We start from the raw sequence: 17,470 nt of genomic DNA, 5'->3' as shown, positions 1-17,470 counted from the left end.
AAACCTAGCTTTTAGACTCTGGGGATAAGCCGGGATCTGCAGCGTCCTCGGTCCGAGCCATCCTATCTGGCAAGTAAGTGGGCTGCAGCACGCTGGTGAGGTTTAACAACCAGCTTCTGGGGCACGGAGCCCGATTTGTAGCAATGGCCAGTTTCTGCGGTGTCAGCCTCCCCGCTGTTGGCTGACTTTCCAGCTAGAAAGTTTTGAGCTGCCAAGTGAGGTGAGGCTCTGGTCTGGAGTCAGTTGGTAGAAGCTGGGGCATGGGGAGAAATGAAGGCAAGCAGCTTCTCCAACAAAACTGCAGTTCCTTGGCCTTGGGAACCCGGTTTGCCTTCCGAGCCATGGCCTAAAAGATCTGGTCGGCAGCCCCACATTGGGTCAGAAGAGTGGGGAAGAGATGGAGCAGTTGTTCATGCCAGAGTGTGGGGTGTGGCTGGGTAGGAAGAGCTGTGATCTGTGGGGCTGGCCGCATACTGGGATGCATGGGAGCATGCAGCTGAACTGGGTTCAGACCAGGGCTTTGCTTCTTACTAACCATGTGATCGAGGGCCCAGCTCTCGGGCCTGTTTCCCCATCCATAAGATGGGAATAAGAGCCCCTGCCCAGAAGGGATGCTGTTAGGATGGAGGCAGGTGGGTAATGACCGTGGAACGGGGCGTGCAGGGCCCACTCGTGTCATGTGGCCCTGGGCAGGTGGCTTAGGCTCTGGGGGACCTCAGTGGATCGTCTGTAAGTGGGGCACACCATTGGGCCCCCTCCCCCGCCCCGGGCTTGTGGGAGCCATGAAGGAGGCATGCCCTCCCGGCTGGTGGTGAGCGCTCAGACCACCAAGTTAACCGGCAGCCACTTGGCACTTGGCACCCTGGCATCGGGCAGCGGTGCTGCCCGGGGGCAGAGCCAGGCGCCCCAGTAACGGCCCTGCCCGCCCCTCCCCTGCCCCCGCCAGTGCCCAGCGCGCCGCCGCGGAAGGTGGAGGCGGAGGCGCTCAACGCCACGGCCATCCGCGTGCTGTGGCGCTCACCCGCGCCCGGCCGGCAACACGGCCAGATCCGCGGCTACCAGGTCCACTACGTACGCATGGAGGGTGCCGAGGCCCGCGGGCCACCGCGCATCAAGGACATCATGCTGGCCGATGCCCAGGTGGGCGGGGTTCCGGGGTGGGGCCTGGGTGGGCGGGGCTCCAGGTGGGCGGGGCGGCACCCAGACCCTGCGCTCCTGCCTTCTCCCTGCTTCTCCCTCTCTCTCTGGCCACCTGCTCACCTACTCCTCTCTCCCCTGCCGCCTCCTCCCACGCTCAGTGGGAGATGGACGACACAGCCGAATATGTAAGTAGCACCCCTGCCCGGCCATTGCAGTGTTCTCCCGCGGGCCGTGCAGTGATGTGACACCCCACCCTCCCCACCCTGCACGTCTCTTGTAAGAGGATCTTCTCCCCTGGGCCCCAGATGCCTACTGGTTACTTGGAGCTTGTAGCCTCAGTTTTCAATCAGGCAAATGGGCGTAGGAGCCCTGCTGGGGTCCTGGACCCAGAGGGTATACATTAGTCCTCTTACCTGGATGGGCCCTTGACCCACCCGGCTCACACGGTGCCCTTCCTGCCCAGCCCCCAGCCTTGCTCTGGTCACGGTTTTCACCGCCACACCTTTGCTCAAGCTTTTTCTGCAGCCCTAACCCATCCCTGCACCCCACAACCTCCCCTGTTGGACCCAGGCCTGGCAGATCCAAACTGGGCCACTTTCCAACCCAGCCAGACCCTTTTAACACTGTCTCAGTCTTCTCTGACCTTGAAGTTTCTCTCTCTGGCCCAAGCAGCCACTTCATCGTGGCCCTTGAGTGGTGAGAGGGTCAGTGGGCCCTGGGGTGGGTGGGGAAGGAGGCCTGCAGGACTGTTTCCATCACCCCCACCCCCCCACCCCAGCTTTCTCCGGAGGCCCTGAACCAGTCGGCTGGCTGTGTGGCACTTTGGGCAAATTGCTGCCTCTCCCTGGGCTGTCTTCCTGCCCTAACACAGAGGGGCGGCTCTTCTGAGAGCCCCAAGTCTGATGTTAAACTGACACCAGCCCCACTCACTCACTCATATAGGCTTTGCCTTTTCCCTACCCCCAGCTGGAGGGGTAAGTTCCCACGAAGGGCTCCAGCTCAGCCCCTCCCACCCACCAAGACCCTGGGAGGGACTGAACGTGAGGCTCAGGGGCAGGAGACCCTCTCTTCGTGCATCCCTGTCCCCCTCCTCATGCTCCTGACCTGGGCCCACCCCCCCAGCCCCCAGGCATGCTGGACCGTGTTTGTGGGTGTGCATGCGTGGGGACCTGGGCACACATGCGACTGTGAGGGTGGATGCCGAAATGTGTGCAAGGTTGGGTGGCTCGGACATTTGTGGGACAAGCCTTAATTTCCTGAGTGGTGACCAGGACAGACCTGAGCCCGCCCTCCTGGGGGTCACAGTCTAGTGTGGGAGAGGACAGCTAATTGGAACAAGACACAAATACACTTGGCCCTTGGACAGCACGGGTTTGAACCGTGGAAGTCCACTTACCTGCCCATTTACTTTTGAGAAAACACAGTACCATGTTGTAAATGTACTTTCTCTTCCTCGTGACCTCCTCTTTAGCTGCTTTACCATAAGAATACGGTATCTAACATGTATAACGTGCAAACGATGTATTTGTCAATTATGTTATTGGTAAGACTTCTGGTCAACAGGAGGCTAATAGTAGTTGAGTTTTTGGGGAAGTCAGAAGTTCTATGTAGATTTTCAACTGCACAGGGGTCGGCGCCCTGGCCCCCACGTTGTCCAAGGTCAACTGTACGTGTCTAGTGATGGCTGAGGCTGGGGCGGCGTCTAGACGGTGGTGTAAAGGTTTACTGATGAGCTCTCTGGGTTGGGGGGTGGGCAGTCCTGATCTGTAGCTTCCCCCTCTTTCTGGGATGTAAATACTCCCACTGTGTCAATTTCGAGTAGCTCATCACCCTGTAGCTTTCTGCCTTAGACAGGAGACAGAATCACCTCCAGAGCATCGATTACAGGGAAATGTAGTAAGACAATTAGGAGAGGGTGGGTTTTGAGTATTTATTATCTTTGTTCTCACTTATCGGTACATTTATATAATTCACTTTCTGGTAATGGCTGTGTTTAATACTGGCTTGCAAAATTCCTGAGAATTTAACTGTTGGCCCTCTGGTCTGGTAGAGGGAATCTCCAGCACACCAGTGGGTATAGTGGAGGCAGAGGGCACAGCCCATGCAAAGGCCCTGGGGTGGGAGTGTGCCTGGCATATTGGAGCAGTGAGGAGGCCCGGTGGCTGGAGCAGAGTGAGCGAGGGGGAGAGCGGGAGGAGGTAGGGGCAGGTAGTGAACCACTTGGGCTTCTACCCCAGGGAGGTGGGAGCCCTGGAGGGCTGTGGGCAGAGCAGGGCGGGACCTGACTGGGGTGCTCATAGCGCCCCCTGGTGGCCTCTGTGGGGAGGACGGACTGGGGGCAAGGGTGTTTGCCAGGGGATGGGAGGTGGAGGGGACAGCGCTGGTCCAGGTAGAAGGTGATGGGGTACCAGGCTTCGTGTGCCCGTCTTCGCATGACGTGCGGTGTGTTGGGGTCTGTGCATGAGCTCGGATACACGCCTCTGCCTGCAGACCAGGCCCCACGTCCACCTTGCTTGACCCCAGCCCTGGGAGGGCGGGTGGGCAGGGCCGGTCTCAACCCCAGTTGCGTCGCTTACCCCCATCCCTGCCTGCAGGAGATGGTCATCACAAACCTGCAGCCTGAGACCGCCTACTCCATCACGGTAGCCGCCTACACCATGAAAGGTGATGGTGCTCGCAGCAAACCCAAGGTGGTCGTGACCAAGGGAGCAGGTAGGATCCTCCCCCCGCCCCCGTCTCACCCCCCTCCCCACCATGGCCCTTTGCCCCCAGAGCATGCCACGGAGTTTTTGAGCTCATGCAGGGAGAGAGCACTGGGCAGCGGGGCCAGTGAGATCAGAGGCGTGGGGACCACTCAGGAGGCCAGCCAGTCCCACAACTTCCTCCTCACTGGCTTCCCTGCCTGCTTAGCTCCAGCCGGATGGAAACCATGACTAGGCCTCCGTCCCGTCCCGGCTTCGCCCGGGCTGTTCCTTCTGCCTGGATACCTTTCCTCACCCTGCCCCCTGCCCACAGTCTCGGTCCAGTGCTCCCTCCTGGGCAGCCCCAGCGCCCCCCTTCCCGCATCACAGCTCTGATCACCCTGGGTGGGTTGTTTGGAGGTGGTGTGCCCATCGCCCCCACTGCACCATGAAGCCTCTTCTCCGAGCAGCCCTGCCTCAGTTTCCCTTTCTGGCCCCGCCAGGCCCCTACCATCAGTCCCAAGGGACTGTTTTTTACCTCAGCCAACATTGAGGAGGGGGTGAGGCAGCCATGAAAACGTAAGGGGAGGGTGTTGTGGACAGATGGCACAGCCGAGGCAAGGGTGTTTCAGGGATGACAGGCCCCGAGCCCTCCACCTCACATCCCGCACCCACCCCTTCCCCAGGGACCCTCCCTCAGCCCACAGAGCCCGACATTCCATGCCAGCTGGACACAGCCCCTCCCCATGCTGCCGCCGGTCCGTGTCCATGCTGTTCTCTCCGTCTGCCTAGTCTCTGTATCCTTCGGTGTCCAGCACCCACGTACCTCCTTCAAGAAGCCTCCCCTGATTTTCCCTCTTCTCTCAGGGACATTGCACTACAGCCGTGCTTGCCAAGCAGACCCACTGCATATGCTGTGACTGCTCAGAGCACAGTTCCCGAAAGGTCCTGATAAGTCCTGCAAGAGGAGAAGACTGGTTTTATTTGTAGAGCTTCTCTCCTGCCGGACTTACTGGGACCTTGGCACATTGATTACTACCCAGACCATGAGAACCTTGGGGCAAGGGCAGGGTTTTGAAACATTCCTGTATCCCATGGGTATTAATCATGTGCCAGCAGGAGGCAAGAGGCAAATCAGTGAGACAAGAGGTGAGTGACTTATGAATAAGAAGAAGAGGTAGGGGCGCCTGGGTGGCTCAGTTGGTTAAGCGACTGCCTTCGGCTTAGGTCATGATCCTGGAGTCCCGGGATCGAGTCCCACATCGGGATCCCTGCTCGGTGGGGAGTCTGCTTCTCCCTCTGACCCTCCCCCCTCTCATGTGCTGTCTCTCTCTCTCTCTCATTCTGTCTCAAATAAATAAATAAAATCTTTAAAAAAAAAAAAGCAGAAGAAGAGGTAAACGTATGAGGACCTGCTTTGGCATCCGAAAACATTTTCCTTTATCGGGTTCTCTGAGTCCCCAGCCTCCTCACTCTTCCTTCCACTCACCCAGCACAGTGCCACCTCGGGGCCTTTGCACAGGCTATTCCTTGCCTGGAACACCATTTCCACCAGGTCTTCCTGCCTCCCTCGCTCCCTTCAAGTCTTTGCTTTGGAGTTCAGCGTCCCTGAGACCCGCTTTTAAAAATTGCAGCCCCAGGGGCACCTGGGTGGCTCAGTCAGTGAAGTGTCTGCCTTCAGCTCAGGTCATGATCCTGGGGTGCCGGGATCGAGCCCTGCATCGGGCTTCCCTGCTCAGCAGGGAGTCTGCTTCTCCCTGTGACCCTCCCCGTTTTTGTGCTCTCTCTCTCTCTCTCTCACTCAAATAAATAAAACGTTAACAAAATAAATACATAAAATAAAAATTGCTGCCAAGGGGCACCCCCTGCTGCCCAACTTGGATGGGCCACGTGGCCCTGACACGCCCCCTGTCTCCCCGCAGTGCTGGGCCGCCCCACCCTGTCGGTGCAGCAGACCCCCGAGGGCAGCCTGCTGGCACGCTGGGAGCCCCCAGCCAGCACCACCGAGGACCAGGTGCTGGGCTACCGCCTGCAGTTCGGCCGTGAGGACTCGCCCCTGGCCACACTGGAGTTCCCACCTACCGAGGACCACTATACGGCGCTGGGTGTGCATAAAGGGGCCACGTACGTGTTTCGGCTGGCGGCCCGGAGCCAAGGAGGCCTGGGCGAGGAGGCGGCCGAGGTCCTGAGCATCCCCGAGGACACTCCCCGTGGCCACCCGCAGATCCTCGAGGCAGCTGGAAATGCCTCGGCTGGCACCGTCCTGCTCCGCTGGCTGCCGCCCGTGCCCGCCGAGCGCAACGGGGCCATTGTCAAGTACACAGTGGCTGTGCGGGAGGCCGGAGCCTTGGGCCCCGCCCGAGAGACCGAGCTGCCGGCGGCGGCCGAGGCGGGCGCCGAGAATGTGCTCACGCTGCAGGGCCTCAAGCCCGACACGGCGTATGACCTCCAAGTGCGGGCCCACACGCGCCAGGGCCCCGGCCCCTACAGCCCCCCCGTCCGCTACCGGACATTCCTGCGGGACCAAGGTAGGCGCGCGGCGATCCCCGCACCAGAGCCGGACCGGGCCTCGTGCCCACCCCCACCCCAGCCCCCTCCCTCTCCCCCGCCCAGGTAAGTGGTCACTTTTCTGCTTCCTTGTGGACACTCGAGGCGAGTCCGGACCCCGAGGCTCCGGCGTTGGCAAAGGTGGGACGTGCCTAGGTGGCACCACCGCCCCCACCGCCCCCCCTCCCCCTCCCCCTCCTGCTCCTCCTCTTCTCTGCAGCAGCGCCGTCTCCCCCCACCCCGGCAGGGACCTGGGACAGGGCCAGGCAGGGCCAGGCAGGAAGGCCATGGGCACAGGCACAGCGGAGGACAGGGAGCGCCTGGGCCGCCCCACCCCACCCCCCCGGCCCACCCCGCGCTACCCCCGGCACTCACGGGTCCTCTTTCCTGTTCTCTCCCACTCGGCTGCTGCCCGGCACAGTCTCACCCAAGAACTTCAAGGTGAAGATGATCATGAAGACATCAGTCCTGCTCAGCTGGGAGTTTCCTGACAACTACAACTCACCCACGCCCTACAAGGTGCAGCGCCCCCCCCCCCCACGCTCCCCCACCCCCACCCCGGGAGTAGGCAGGCCAGGTTAGGGGTTGGGAATCAGCTGGACTCAGGGCTGAGTGGGATCAGGGCTCAGCTGGGATTGAGACTGAGGCTGTAGTCAAGACTTAACCTGGGATTGAGGCTCAGTTCGGGATTAGGGCTCAGTCTGAGATTAGGGGTTCATAAGGATTGGGGCTCATTCAAGGTTGGTTCTCAGTCGGGTCAGGGCTCAGTTGGGATTGAGGATCTGCCTAGCATGGAGATTTAGCCTAGGATCCAGGCTGAGGTCAGAACTCAGTCAGGATTGGGACTCAGTCTGTGATTAGGGCTTGGTCAGAGTTGGGACTTAGCTGGGATTGAGCCTCCATCTAGGATTGGGGCTCACTCTGGGATTAAGGGTCAGTCAGAATTGGGACCTGCTCAGAGCTGGGCCTCGGCTGGGATTGAGGATCTGTCTAGGGTCAGGGGTTAGCTTAGGGCTGAGGCTTATTCTGGGATTAGGGCTCAGTCAACACTGGGCTTAGAGTTGGGGCTCAGCTGGGATTACGGCTCCATCTGGGATCAAGACTCAGGGTCAGGCTCAGCGCAGAACCCCCACTGAGCCAGCCCTGGCCCGCAGATCCAGTACAACGGGCTCACACTGGACGTGGATGGCCGTACCACCAAAAAGCTCATCACGCACCTCAAGCCCAACACCTTCTACAACTTCGTGTTGACCAACCGAGGCAGCAGCCTGGGTGGCCTTCAGCAGACCGTTACTGCCTGGACCGCCTTCAACCTGCTCAGTGCCAAGCCCAGCGTGGCCCCCAAGCCTGACTCCGACGGCTTCATCATGGTGTATCTGCCTGACGGCCAGAGCCCTGTGCCTGTCCAGTATGATCAAAACCACCCCACTGCCCCCAGGGATTCCTCCCCCCCACCCCCCCCTTAGCCAGCTTTGTGACTGGGGCCAGCCACCTGACCTCTCTGTGCTTCAGCGTCCTCACCTGTGTCTAAAATGTGGGTCACGTCAGCCCCAGCCTGTGTGGTTGTCCAGATGCTTCTCATGGGCACCGTCACTAAATGTGGCCTCTCCTCCAACATTTCTGATACCCCTGTGTACCTGACCTTCTTTGGGGTCTGGTTTCCCAGGCTGGTGGGGAGACAGAACTGGAGACAGACATTTTCAGACCTGTGGTGTGATAGTGAGAGGCACTAGGGTTGAGAGTCCCCGGTGGAGAGAGGAGGACTCTGCCTGGGAAGCAGAGAAGAATTAAGGACTACAAGGATGTGTGGGTATGGAAGCTGGGGCTTTGAAGGATGTGTAGGAGTTCAAGAAATATAATTGGGATAGCCTCTCTAGGCAGAAGAAACCACATACTCAAAAGCCTGGAGGCTTGAATCGGGAACTATAGTCCTATATGGCTGGGTTCTAGGGGCGTAGAAGCAGAAGGGAAGGTTCAGAGCACAGGGACTCCCCCACCCACCTCCAGCAGGCATTCTTTGGACGTGGCCCCCGACCCTTCATCTCCCTACAGGAACTACTTCATTGTGATGGTGCCACTGCGCAAGTCTCGTGGTGGCCAGTTCCTGACCCCTCTGGGCAGCCCGGAAGACATGGATCTGGAGGAGGTGAGGTGGGGCCCAGACCTGCCTGGCCCAGACCCTGTCCTGATTTTTGGAAGCCCTGTTGCTGCTGGCCAGCCTCTGAGCACCCCATGCCTCTGTTCCCACAGCTCATCCAGGATATCTCACGGCTGCAGAGGCGCAGCCTGAGGCACTCTCGCCAGCTGGAGGCGCCCCGCCCCTACATTGCGGCTCGCTTCTCGATGTTGCCGTCCACCTTCCACCCCGGCGACCAGAAGCAGTACGGTGGCTTTGACAACAGGGGCTTGGAGCCTGGCCACCGATATGTCCTCTTTGTGCTTGCAGTGCTGCAGAAGAGCGAGCCTGTAAGTCCCAAATGGTGTCTGCCTTCGTCCAGCCCCACCCTCCGAGCGCACAGGCCCTGACGTGGACTCAGCCCCCGGGGCCCCGACCTCAGAACCAGACACAGATCCTGCCAGCTTCCCATGATCAGGGCTAGGCAGGGGGAAGGACTTGAGGTTGGGGATACCCCAAGGGGAAGACTTTTTAGAGGAAGGGACTTGGGACCTAGGGCTTTGGTGGCTGTGTAGGAGTTCAACCAAGACAAGATATCTTCAGGATTTGCATGCGCAGAGGTCTAGAGGTGCCGTGCGAGAGGAACAAAAAGGACTTCAGAGTGGCTGAAGCCCAGAGAGCAGTAGGGAGAGCAGAGACTGGCAAAGGGCCAGGCCAATGCAGAGCACCAGGGCCCGGGTTCTCGGGAATCATAGGAGGATTTAGAGTAGGGGAGGGACATAGGTTTGTGCTGGAAGAAGACTCCTTTGGCCACTGTGAGTAGGATGGACACTGATGGAGGCCCCTCCCGTTCTGTTGCCCATAGACATTTGCAGCCAGCCCCTTCTCAGATCCCTTCCAGCTGGATAACCCAGACCCGCAGCCCATCGTGGATGGCGAGGAGGGGCTCATCTGGGTGATCGGGCCTGTGCTGGCTGTGGTCTTCATCATCTGCATCGTTATCGCCATCTTGCTCTACAAGAAGTGAGCCACTTTGCACTCCCCACTTGACAAGAGGGAGGGCTCCCTGGAAAAGGAAGGAGGGTCTGGAAGGCCCAGGGAAGGCTGATTGCACAGGATGACCACGGAGGTCCTCTGCCATACAGATAGAAAAACCCTGGCTCAGAGAGGTTAAGCCACTGGATCAAAGTCACACAGACCAGGCCAGTGACTTGACTCCTCTCAAGGTCCGCACGCCACTCAGCAGGATGATTTGGGGTGGAGGCCACCTCTGTCCAGTTTAGCAAGGAGAATAACTGTGGTGGCCACACGGGACACATCTCACCTTAGAAAGGGAAGGCCGAGACATTCTTCCTTGTGGTGGGGACCCAAGCAGGAAGGATTAGCCCCATTTTCCAGAGGAGCCCAAGGCTCTGGGAGGTTAAGAAAGCCACCCGCCGTCACAGAACAGGTGCTTTGTGGCTAGCACGCCCTCACCTGTCTTCTTTTCCCTCCTTCTAACCTGTGTCTCCTTTCGGGAGCAGCAAACCTGACAGGTAAGAACCGGTCCCGTCCTTGGGAGGCTTCAGGCAAGAGGCCGAGGAGAGGGATTGGGGTGGTGCCATGCCCGTGGGGTGAGGGGACGCTCAGCTGTGCCGGCAGGCTGCACGCGTGTCCATGTGCGGTCCTGGGAACCCCAACCATGCGCGTACACGGCCCCTTTTCCCCCGGCCGGGTCCCTCACTCGGCGGTACCTGATCGGCGTTCACGCGTGTACACGTGCGTCTTTGGACACACGCCGGTACTCAAGGAGTCTTCTGCTTGCTCCCACAAAGTAAACGCAAGGACTCAGAGCCCCGCACCAAATGCCTCCTGAACAACGCTGACCTCGCCCCCCACCACCCCAAGGACCCTGTAGAAATGAGACGCATTAACTTCCAGACGCCAGGTACGTGTGTATCCCAGGTGCCAGGATCAACACCACGGGGGGGAGGTAGCATGAGAGACGAGGAAGCGGCCCCCTCGGTGGAACCTCATCTGCCCCTGCTGAGCGGTTTGGTGCAGCGAAATGCCCGATTCCCAAATCCCTCTGTGGATCTAGAAATTCCATGGACGGGTTCTGGTTTACAACCAAGTGAGGCTTTTGCAAAGCTGTGTTTCACTGGTGGTTGGGGTCATCTGAGCAGAATGGACCCCTTAAAAACGAAACAAGCCAAAGAACCCTCCTTTCTTCTAGCAGAAGGAGCTATGCTTCTGGTTCCCACTGGTCTTAGGGACGCTCAGGGGTGGGCATTCGGGTTTTTCCTTGGCCTTTCTCCACACTCCCGTGGGCTGTCCCCCCGGCGAGGTACAGAGATTTTGCCTCCCATGTGCGCTGCATGTCTCTCGTCCACAGATGCTCATGCTCGCCTGCCTCTTCACAGTTCCCTGTATATTCACATGAGTCCCTTAAGGTCACCGGCCATGCCTGGAGGGAGAACTGAATGAACCAGGGTCTTGTCCTTGATCATCTTCATGTACAGTGATCCACATACTCCCTCATCTTATCCCTCTTAATGGGCTCATGCCAACTACTTCCAACCAAATAAGGAGGTTTCCATTTAACTGATGGCTGCTGTTCTCCTTATGAGGTCACAGCATGGTTCCATCTGTCCCTCTCCCTGCATCCAGTCTCTACTTCCTGTCTCTGAACTTCCTGTCTACTTCCTGTCTCATAATAATTGTTTCCAACCAAACAGGGATTTTAAACGTTTGTATGTTACCGATGGCTGCAGTCCTCCTTAAGGGCTCGTGCATGGCCTCACGTGCTGTTCTTAATATACTCCTTTCTCTTTTCTGTTGCTGGACTGTCTCACATCAGTTCTGTTTTTATCCAAATGAGGATTTTGGTCACTTATATTTAACTGATGGTTCCTGTCACTTCTCAGCCTTCTGGCTAAGATCAGGTGTAACTGATGGCAGCAGTCTGCCATAAGGGATCACGAAAGGTCCCATATGGCACCCCTAACGTACTCCCTTCTCTTTTCTGTCTCTGGACCAGGTCGTGTCAGTTCTATTTTCATCCAAATGATGATTTTTAACACCCATATTTAACTGATAGTTGCTGTCCTTCTTAAAGCTTATGGCATGGGCCCATAGGTCCTTCCCCTGCCCCCAGGTTTCGCCCTCACCCTCTTGCACCTCATCTGAAATCTCCTCTGCTGACCCCAACAGGGGACCCAAGGCCAGGTTGGTCTGAGGGGACACATTGACAAAAGGCCGAGAGCTTTGGGATCTTCCCGAAGTCACAGCTGAGAACCAGGACTGGGTGCAGTCTGGTAGGAGGGATCCACAGCAGCTCCCGTAGGTCCTCGGGGTGGGGCCCGGGCAGCGTGCGTCTCCCATTGCAGTCGCTCTGCCCTTTGCGTCTGTCGGCTGGCCATTGTGCGTGCATCCAGTGAGGGATGGGGGAGGCGGGGGCCCCCTGTGTGTTTTCATTTATTTATTGTTTGCTGTTTCTGCAGATTCGGGCCTCAGCAGCCCCCTCAGAGAGCCGGGGTTTCACTTTGAAAGTTAGTTCCTGTGTCTCTCTGTTCTCGGCTTCCTTTCGCGCCCCCCCCCCCACCCCCTGTTTGTTTTCATCTTTGGTTCTCCATCCCGCCTCCTGATCTCTGTCCACCTGTCCTGCGCTGGCTTCTCAGGGGAGTCGGGGTTCTGGTCTGTTGGGCCCTTAGGTCGCTGGTTGTGACTGCTTGTAGGTGGGGGTGCGGGGGGGTCATCCTGCGTGACAGGACCCCAGCTTCACTCCTTAGGTAAGGGCTCTTGGGGAGCGCCCGGGGGGCTGGGGACGCTGATGTTTACCAGCTGGCCTGGCCATGTTGTACTTCTGGGCCGGCACGTAGCTCAGCCCACTGCGCCCCAGGAGAGGAGACGGGTCTTGCAGACCCAGACATTGGGGAGAAAGAGCCAGGCCCACCCCACACCATCCCATGCACCAGATGGAGAAATGATGCAGGCACATAGAGAGATGGGGAACCCCCCCCCCAGCACACACACACCATCTCCCCTCCCCAGTGTCTCAGCGCTCCCTGGCAGCAGACCTCGCAGTCCCTCTGATCCCAGAGGGTCAGACAGGGGTGTCCCTCACCGGCCCGTGCCCTGGGGAGCGAGGTTTCCAGAGGCCCAGCCAGCCGCATCTGCTTCTTCATTTCTGTGTCACCCGCCTCCTTCTTGCCACGAGGCACTAGGAGCTTGGAGTCTTCCAGGGCGACCCTTCCCCGGTCCCTGCATCCCCAGCTGGATTGGGGGCACTGGGATAGGCGGACATCACGAGCCGGGGGTGTCAGACTCAGCTGGGAGCCGCTCCTCGAACGCTCCACCTGCAGACAGACCCGCAAGCCTGGGCTCCCGGCCCCAGCGTGGGCCGTCCTGAACCCTCCCCTCCCCCGCCACTCGCTCTAACCACAGCGCGTCCATCACAGACTCACACTGTAGAACGCCCCCCGCCCCCTGGCCCCCGACCCCCAGGCTGGCTCCCGCGTGACCGGCCGCACCGTGGGGTCTGCTCTCCCCACAGGCATGCTCAGCCACCCCCCGATCCCCATCGCAGACATGGCGGAGCACACGGAACGCCTCAAGGCTAATGACAGCCTCAAGCTCTCCCAGGAGTACGAGGTGAGCTAGCCCCCGCCTCCTGCCCCCACCCTGGCCCCCCAGCGCCCCACCCTGATGCCTCCCACCTCACCTTCCCCTACAGTCCATTGATCCGGGCCAGCAGTTCACGTGGGAACATTCCAACCTGGAAGTGAACAAACCCAAGAACCGCTATGCCAACGTCATCGCGTACGACCACTCGCGCGTCATCCTCCAGCCCATTGAAGGTAGCTGCCCAGGCCCCATCCGCCCTTCCCCAGGCCAGGGAGAGCACACAGACACCGTGCCTCCACTTGGCCACGCGGCAGGGCCAGTGCGGACGAGCAAGGGCACAGATTAGGGAAACTGAGGCCAGATGCTGCTCACAGGCCTGGTCCAGCTCCAGCCAGAAGCTACTGGGAAGTTTTGGATATGTGTTTAACTGATGGTTGCTGTCCGTAACACGTTTCCATCTGTCCCTCTGCATCAGTGGTTCTCGGTGCCCAGGGAACGTTGGGCGATGTCTGAGGGCATTTTCGTGTTCACGTTCCGGGGGACAGGGAGCTGGCTGCATTTAGAGGTCTGAGACGCCACTCAGACCCTGCAGTGCACAGGGACAGCCCCACCCCAGAGAGCAGTCTGGCCCCCAGCGACAGTGGTGCGGGGGCAGAGAAACCGCAACATTCAGGCTCCATGGTTCCTGTGGGGGCAGCTTGGGGCAGTCCGGGAGGGCTCCCAGGAAGCGGTAGGCCAGATAGAACCCGTGTAGGGGACGGCAGCACGCCCGCTGATCTCTGGCGTCTGTCTCTGCTGTAGGCATCGTGGGCAGCGATTACATCAACGCCAACTACGTGGACGGCTACCGGCGGCAGAACGCGTACATCGCCACGCAGGGGCCGCTGCCGGAGACCTTCGGCGACTTCTGGCGTATGGTGTGGGAACAGCGTTCGGCTACCATCGTCATGATGACGCGGCTAGAGGAGAAATCACGGGTGGGGCCCGGACCCTGCAGCCCCCGCGCCCCCGGCCGGCGCCAGCCCATGCTCACTTCCATTCTCCCGCCTTCTACAGATCAAGTGTGATCAGTACTGGCCCAACAGGGGCACGGAGACATATGGCTTCATCCAGGTCACGCTGCTGGACACCATCGAGCTGGCCACGTTCTGTGTCCGGACGTTCTCTTTGCACAAGGTAGGGCCCGGCCTGGGCTGGGGCCTGCGGGAGGGGGTGTTGGGGGTGGAAGAGGCAGACAGAAGGCTCCAGCTTCTGTCCTGGGAGCTCCCCATCGGGGAGCCCAGGCTGACCACATTCTCTCGAAGCCCACTGGTGGGGAAGCTGAGGCTCAGAGGAGGGACCTCCTGTGTCCAGCCACATCAGGACAAAACCAGCAGAACCTAACGTAGCAATGAGCCTGTCGTCCCCTTGCCATCAGTTACGTCCCAGGCCTTCCCTCCCTCCTTGCCCTCTGGCCTCACCCAGCCTAGGCCCGTGATGGGTGGCAGACAAAGCTAGAGAGTCCCTGCTAGTCTGGGCAGTCAGGCCTGGGGCAGAGGGAATCTTAAGACGTGTGTTTAACTGATGGCTGTTGTCAGTTACATGGTTCCATCTGTGTTCTATGTCACTGGTTCTCGACTGGGGCAGTTTGCCATCCGGAGGACATTTTTTCATTGTTAGCATGGGGAGGGGAGGGTGCGGGCACCACAGTGTTCCCCAGACTCCAGCCAGGTCCTCTGTCAACACTAAACACCCACCGTGTGTCAGGCCCTGATTTGGGCACCAAGACACAGCAAGGACCAAGACAGACAAAATGTCTTGCCCTTTTGGAGCTTAGTTTAGTTGACAAGGCATTGACAGTCAATATGTAAAAGGACAAATCTTACACGTAGAAGGAGAAAAATAAAGTATATGTCAGGGGACCTGGAGATGGTGAGGAAGGGAGCCAAGAGATCTGGGAAAACAGCATTCCTGGCAGAGGCTCAGCCCATGCAAAGGTCCTGGGGCAGGACCGTTCCTGGCATGATGGAGAAACAATGAGGAGGCCTGTATTATGGTTTTAGCAGAATGAGTGAGGGGGAGAGAGGGAGGAGGGGAGGCTGGGCTTTTACCCTAAGGTGGATGGGAGCCCTGTTGGGGGGTGGGGGTGGGGGCAGAACTGACTCAGGCACTCACCGGCGCCCTCTGGTGGCCACTGTGGGGAGGGCAGACTGTTGGGGCGAGGACGAGAGGAGGGGGTTTCGGGGTGGAGGGGACTGGACCAGGAAGGCCGCCACGGAGGGGGTGAGAAGCGAGCAGGTTTGAGAGAGATGAAGGCAGAGCCGGTTGGATGTGGGAGGGCAGTGAATCAAGGGGGACTCCTGAGTCCTGGGCAGAGCGCCTGGAGGGATGGAGCCGCCACCAGCTGAGATGGGGGCGGATTTGGGGAGAAAGTCGGGGCATGATGTTGGCCACACTGTGATACACCCGGTGAGGGTCTCCCCGCCCCCAACCCCCAACCCCCACCCCGCCGAGTACGTGAGGCAGCCGGGCCCCTGGGCGTGAATTTGGCATCCTCTGTCGGTGCACGGAGCGCTGCTGTGACCGGCTCTGTCCCTGTGGCCCCCAGAATGGCTCCAGTGAGAAACGTGAGGTCCGCCAGTTCCAGTTCACGGCGTGGCCGGACCACGGGGTGCCCGAGTACCCGACGCCATTCCTGGCTTTCCTGCGGAGAGTGAAAACCTGTAACCCGCCGGACGCGGGCCCCGTGGTCGTGCACTGCAGGTACCCCCGGCCGCCCCCCGCTCCCGCCCCGGGGCCTCCTTCGGCCTTCCTGACCGCCGTGCCCGTCCCCGCAGTGCCGGCGTGGGCCGCACCGGCTGCTTCATCGTCATCGATGCCATGCTGGAGCGCATCAAGCCGGAGAAGACGGTGGACGTGTACGGCCACGTGACTCTCATGCGCTCGCAGCGCAACTACATGGTGCAGACCGAGGACCAGTACAGCTTCATCCACGAGGCGCTGCTGGAGGCCGTGGGCTGCGGCACCACGGAGGTGCCCGCCCGCAGCCTCTACGCCTACATCCAGAAGCTGGCGCAGGTGGAGCCCGGCGAGCATGTCACCGGCATGGAGCTCGAGTTCAAGGTCGGGGGGCGTTCCCGGTGGGCGTTGGGGGCGTGGCGAGGAGCTGGAGGTCCGGGCTGTCCCCCTGCCCCCGCCCCCGCACGCTCCACCCTCCGCGCTCCGGTGCCCGGAGAACACAGCCGCGCCGCCCCCCCCCGCTGGAGGTCCTCCAGCTGTTGACCCCCGCCTTCCTCTGTCCCCACAGCGGCTGGCCAACTCCAAAGCCCACACGTCCCGCTTCATCAGTGCCAATCTGCCTTGTAACAAGTTCAAGAACCGCCTGGTAAACATCATGCCCTACGAGAGCACGCGGGTCTGTCTGCAGCCCATCCGAGGGGTGGAGGGCTCCGACTATATCAACGCCAGCTTCATCGATGGCTACAGGTACCCCCGCTTTGCCCCGGCGGTCCCCAGCCTCACGTGGGAAGGAGAGCTGGACACCCCGCTGGCCTCGTGCGGTCGCGGCTGAGGTGGAGGGAGTCTTGAGCTGTGTATTTAACGGATGGCTGCCGTCTGTAACGTGGTTCCATCTGTCCTTTTCACATCAGTGGTTCTCAATCTGGGCAGTTCTGCCACCTAAGGAAAATTGGGCAGTGTCTGGGGACATTTTTGTCATAATGGGAGTGGGGGCGGGCAGAGGCCGGGGATGCTGCTCAGCACCCCACAGTGCCCCTCACAGAGAACGGTGCAGCCGCGAATGTCAGGGCCCAGGTTGAGAACCCCTGGCTGAGGGATGGTGTTGCGGCAGAAGGCCCCACCTGCACAAAGGCTGGCGGTGACCGAGAGCTTAGTCCGTGCAGACGCCTAGAGGGAGTTTACTGGCCCTCAGGGTGGAGGGCAAGGGAGGAGAGGTCAGGGGACGTTCTGCAGCCTCCTCGAGGCGCTAGAACATTTCCTGAGGCCAATGGCTTCCCCGGGTGCAAAACAGGGTTATGGGGAGGCTTGGCGAGACGGGGAGGGGGACAGGGCACCGGCCGGCGACTCCTGGGGAGGCAGGGGCGTGGCAGGTGTGGCTGCTGGGGCCCCGACCCACCGGGCGGCATCAGGCCGGCCCCCCGCCTGGGCCTGCATCTGCCCACTGGCCCTGGTCTCACACGCCCCACACCACAGGCAGCAGAAGGCCTACATTGCGACGCAGGGGCCACTGGCAGAAACCACGGAGGACTTCTGGCGCATGCTGTGGGAGAACAACTCCACCATCGTAGTGATGCTGACCAAGCTGCGGGAGATGGGCCGGGTGAGCCACGGACCGGGGGGATGGGGCGGGGGGCGTTGTACCAGGGGAGCCATGGATGGGGGG

The 17,470-nt window shown here is 60.1% G+C and overlaps 1 protein-coding gene across 11 annotated transcripts in view; it reads left to right on the top strand.

The window, feature by feature from the left end:
* PTPRS (protein tyrosine phosphatase receptor type S) overlaps positions 1–17,470 on the top strand; it is a 99,544-nt gene that overhangs the window by 77,266 nt on the left and 4,808 nt on the right. For 4 of the 11 annotated variants that reach the window (XM_032394454.1, XM_032394451.1, XM_032394458.1 and 1 more), the window contains 20 exons: positions 947–1,140; positions 1,299–1,325; positions 3,735–3,852; positions 5,744–6,349; positions 6,790–6,887; positions 7,523–7,776; positions 8,421–8,514; positions 8,619–8,834; positions 9,350–9,507; positions 10,008–10,019; positions 10,299–10,411; positions 11,967–12,014; positions 13,019–13,116; positions 13,199–13,322; positions 13,891–14,066; positions 14,146–14,265; positions 15,677–15,831; positions 15,906–16,191; positions 16,376–16,554; positions 17,281–17,407. In XM_032394454.1, coding sequence (XP_032250345.1) covers positions 947–1,140; positions 1,299–1,325; positions 3,735–3,852; positions 5,744–6,349; positions 6,790–6,887; positions 7,523–7,776; positions 8,421–8,514; positions 8,619–8,834; positions 9,350–9,507; positions 10,008–10,019; positions 10,299–10,411; positions 11,967–12,014; positions 13,019–13,116; positions 13,199–13,322; positions 13,891–14,066; positions 14,146–14,265; positions 15,677–15,831; positions 15,906–16,191; positions 16,376–16,554; positions 17,281–17,407 — 3,203 coding nt within the window. The remainder of the gene's footprint in view (positions 1–946; positions 1,141–1,298; positions 1,326–3,734; positions 3,853–5,743; positions 6,350–6,789; positions 6,888–7,522; positions 7,777–8,420; positions 8,515–8,618; positions 8,835–9,349; positions 9,508–10,007; positions 10,020–10,298; positions 10,412–11,966; positions 12,015–13,018; positions 13,117–13,198; positions 13,323–13,890; positions 14,067–14,145; positions 14,266–15,676; positions 15,832–15,905; positions 16,192–16,375; positions 16,555–17,280; positions 17,408–17,470) is intronic. The other 7 variants (XM_032394460.1, XM_032394459.1, XM_032394462.1 and 4 more) reach the window with 5 other exon arrangements.

This window comes from Phoca vitulina, unplaced genomic scaffold, assembly GCF_004348235.1.
Source record: "Phoca vitulina isolate PV1807 unplaced genomic scaffold, GSC_HSeal_1.0 scaffold81, whole genome shotgun sequence".
In the NCBI taxonomy this organism is placed as follows: domain Eukaryota; kingdom Metazoa; phylum Chordata; class Mammalia; order Carnivora; family Phocidae; genus Phoca; species Phoca vitulina.
Note: the sequence above shows the minus strand (reverse complement) of the source record. Positions and strands in the feature narration are given on the sequence as shown.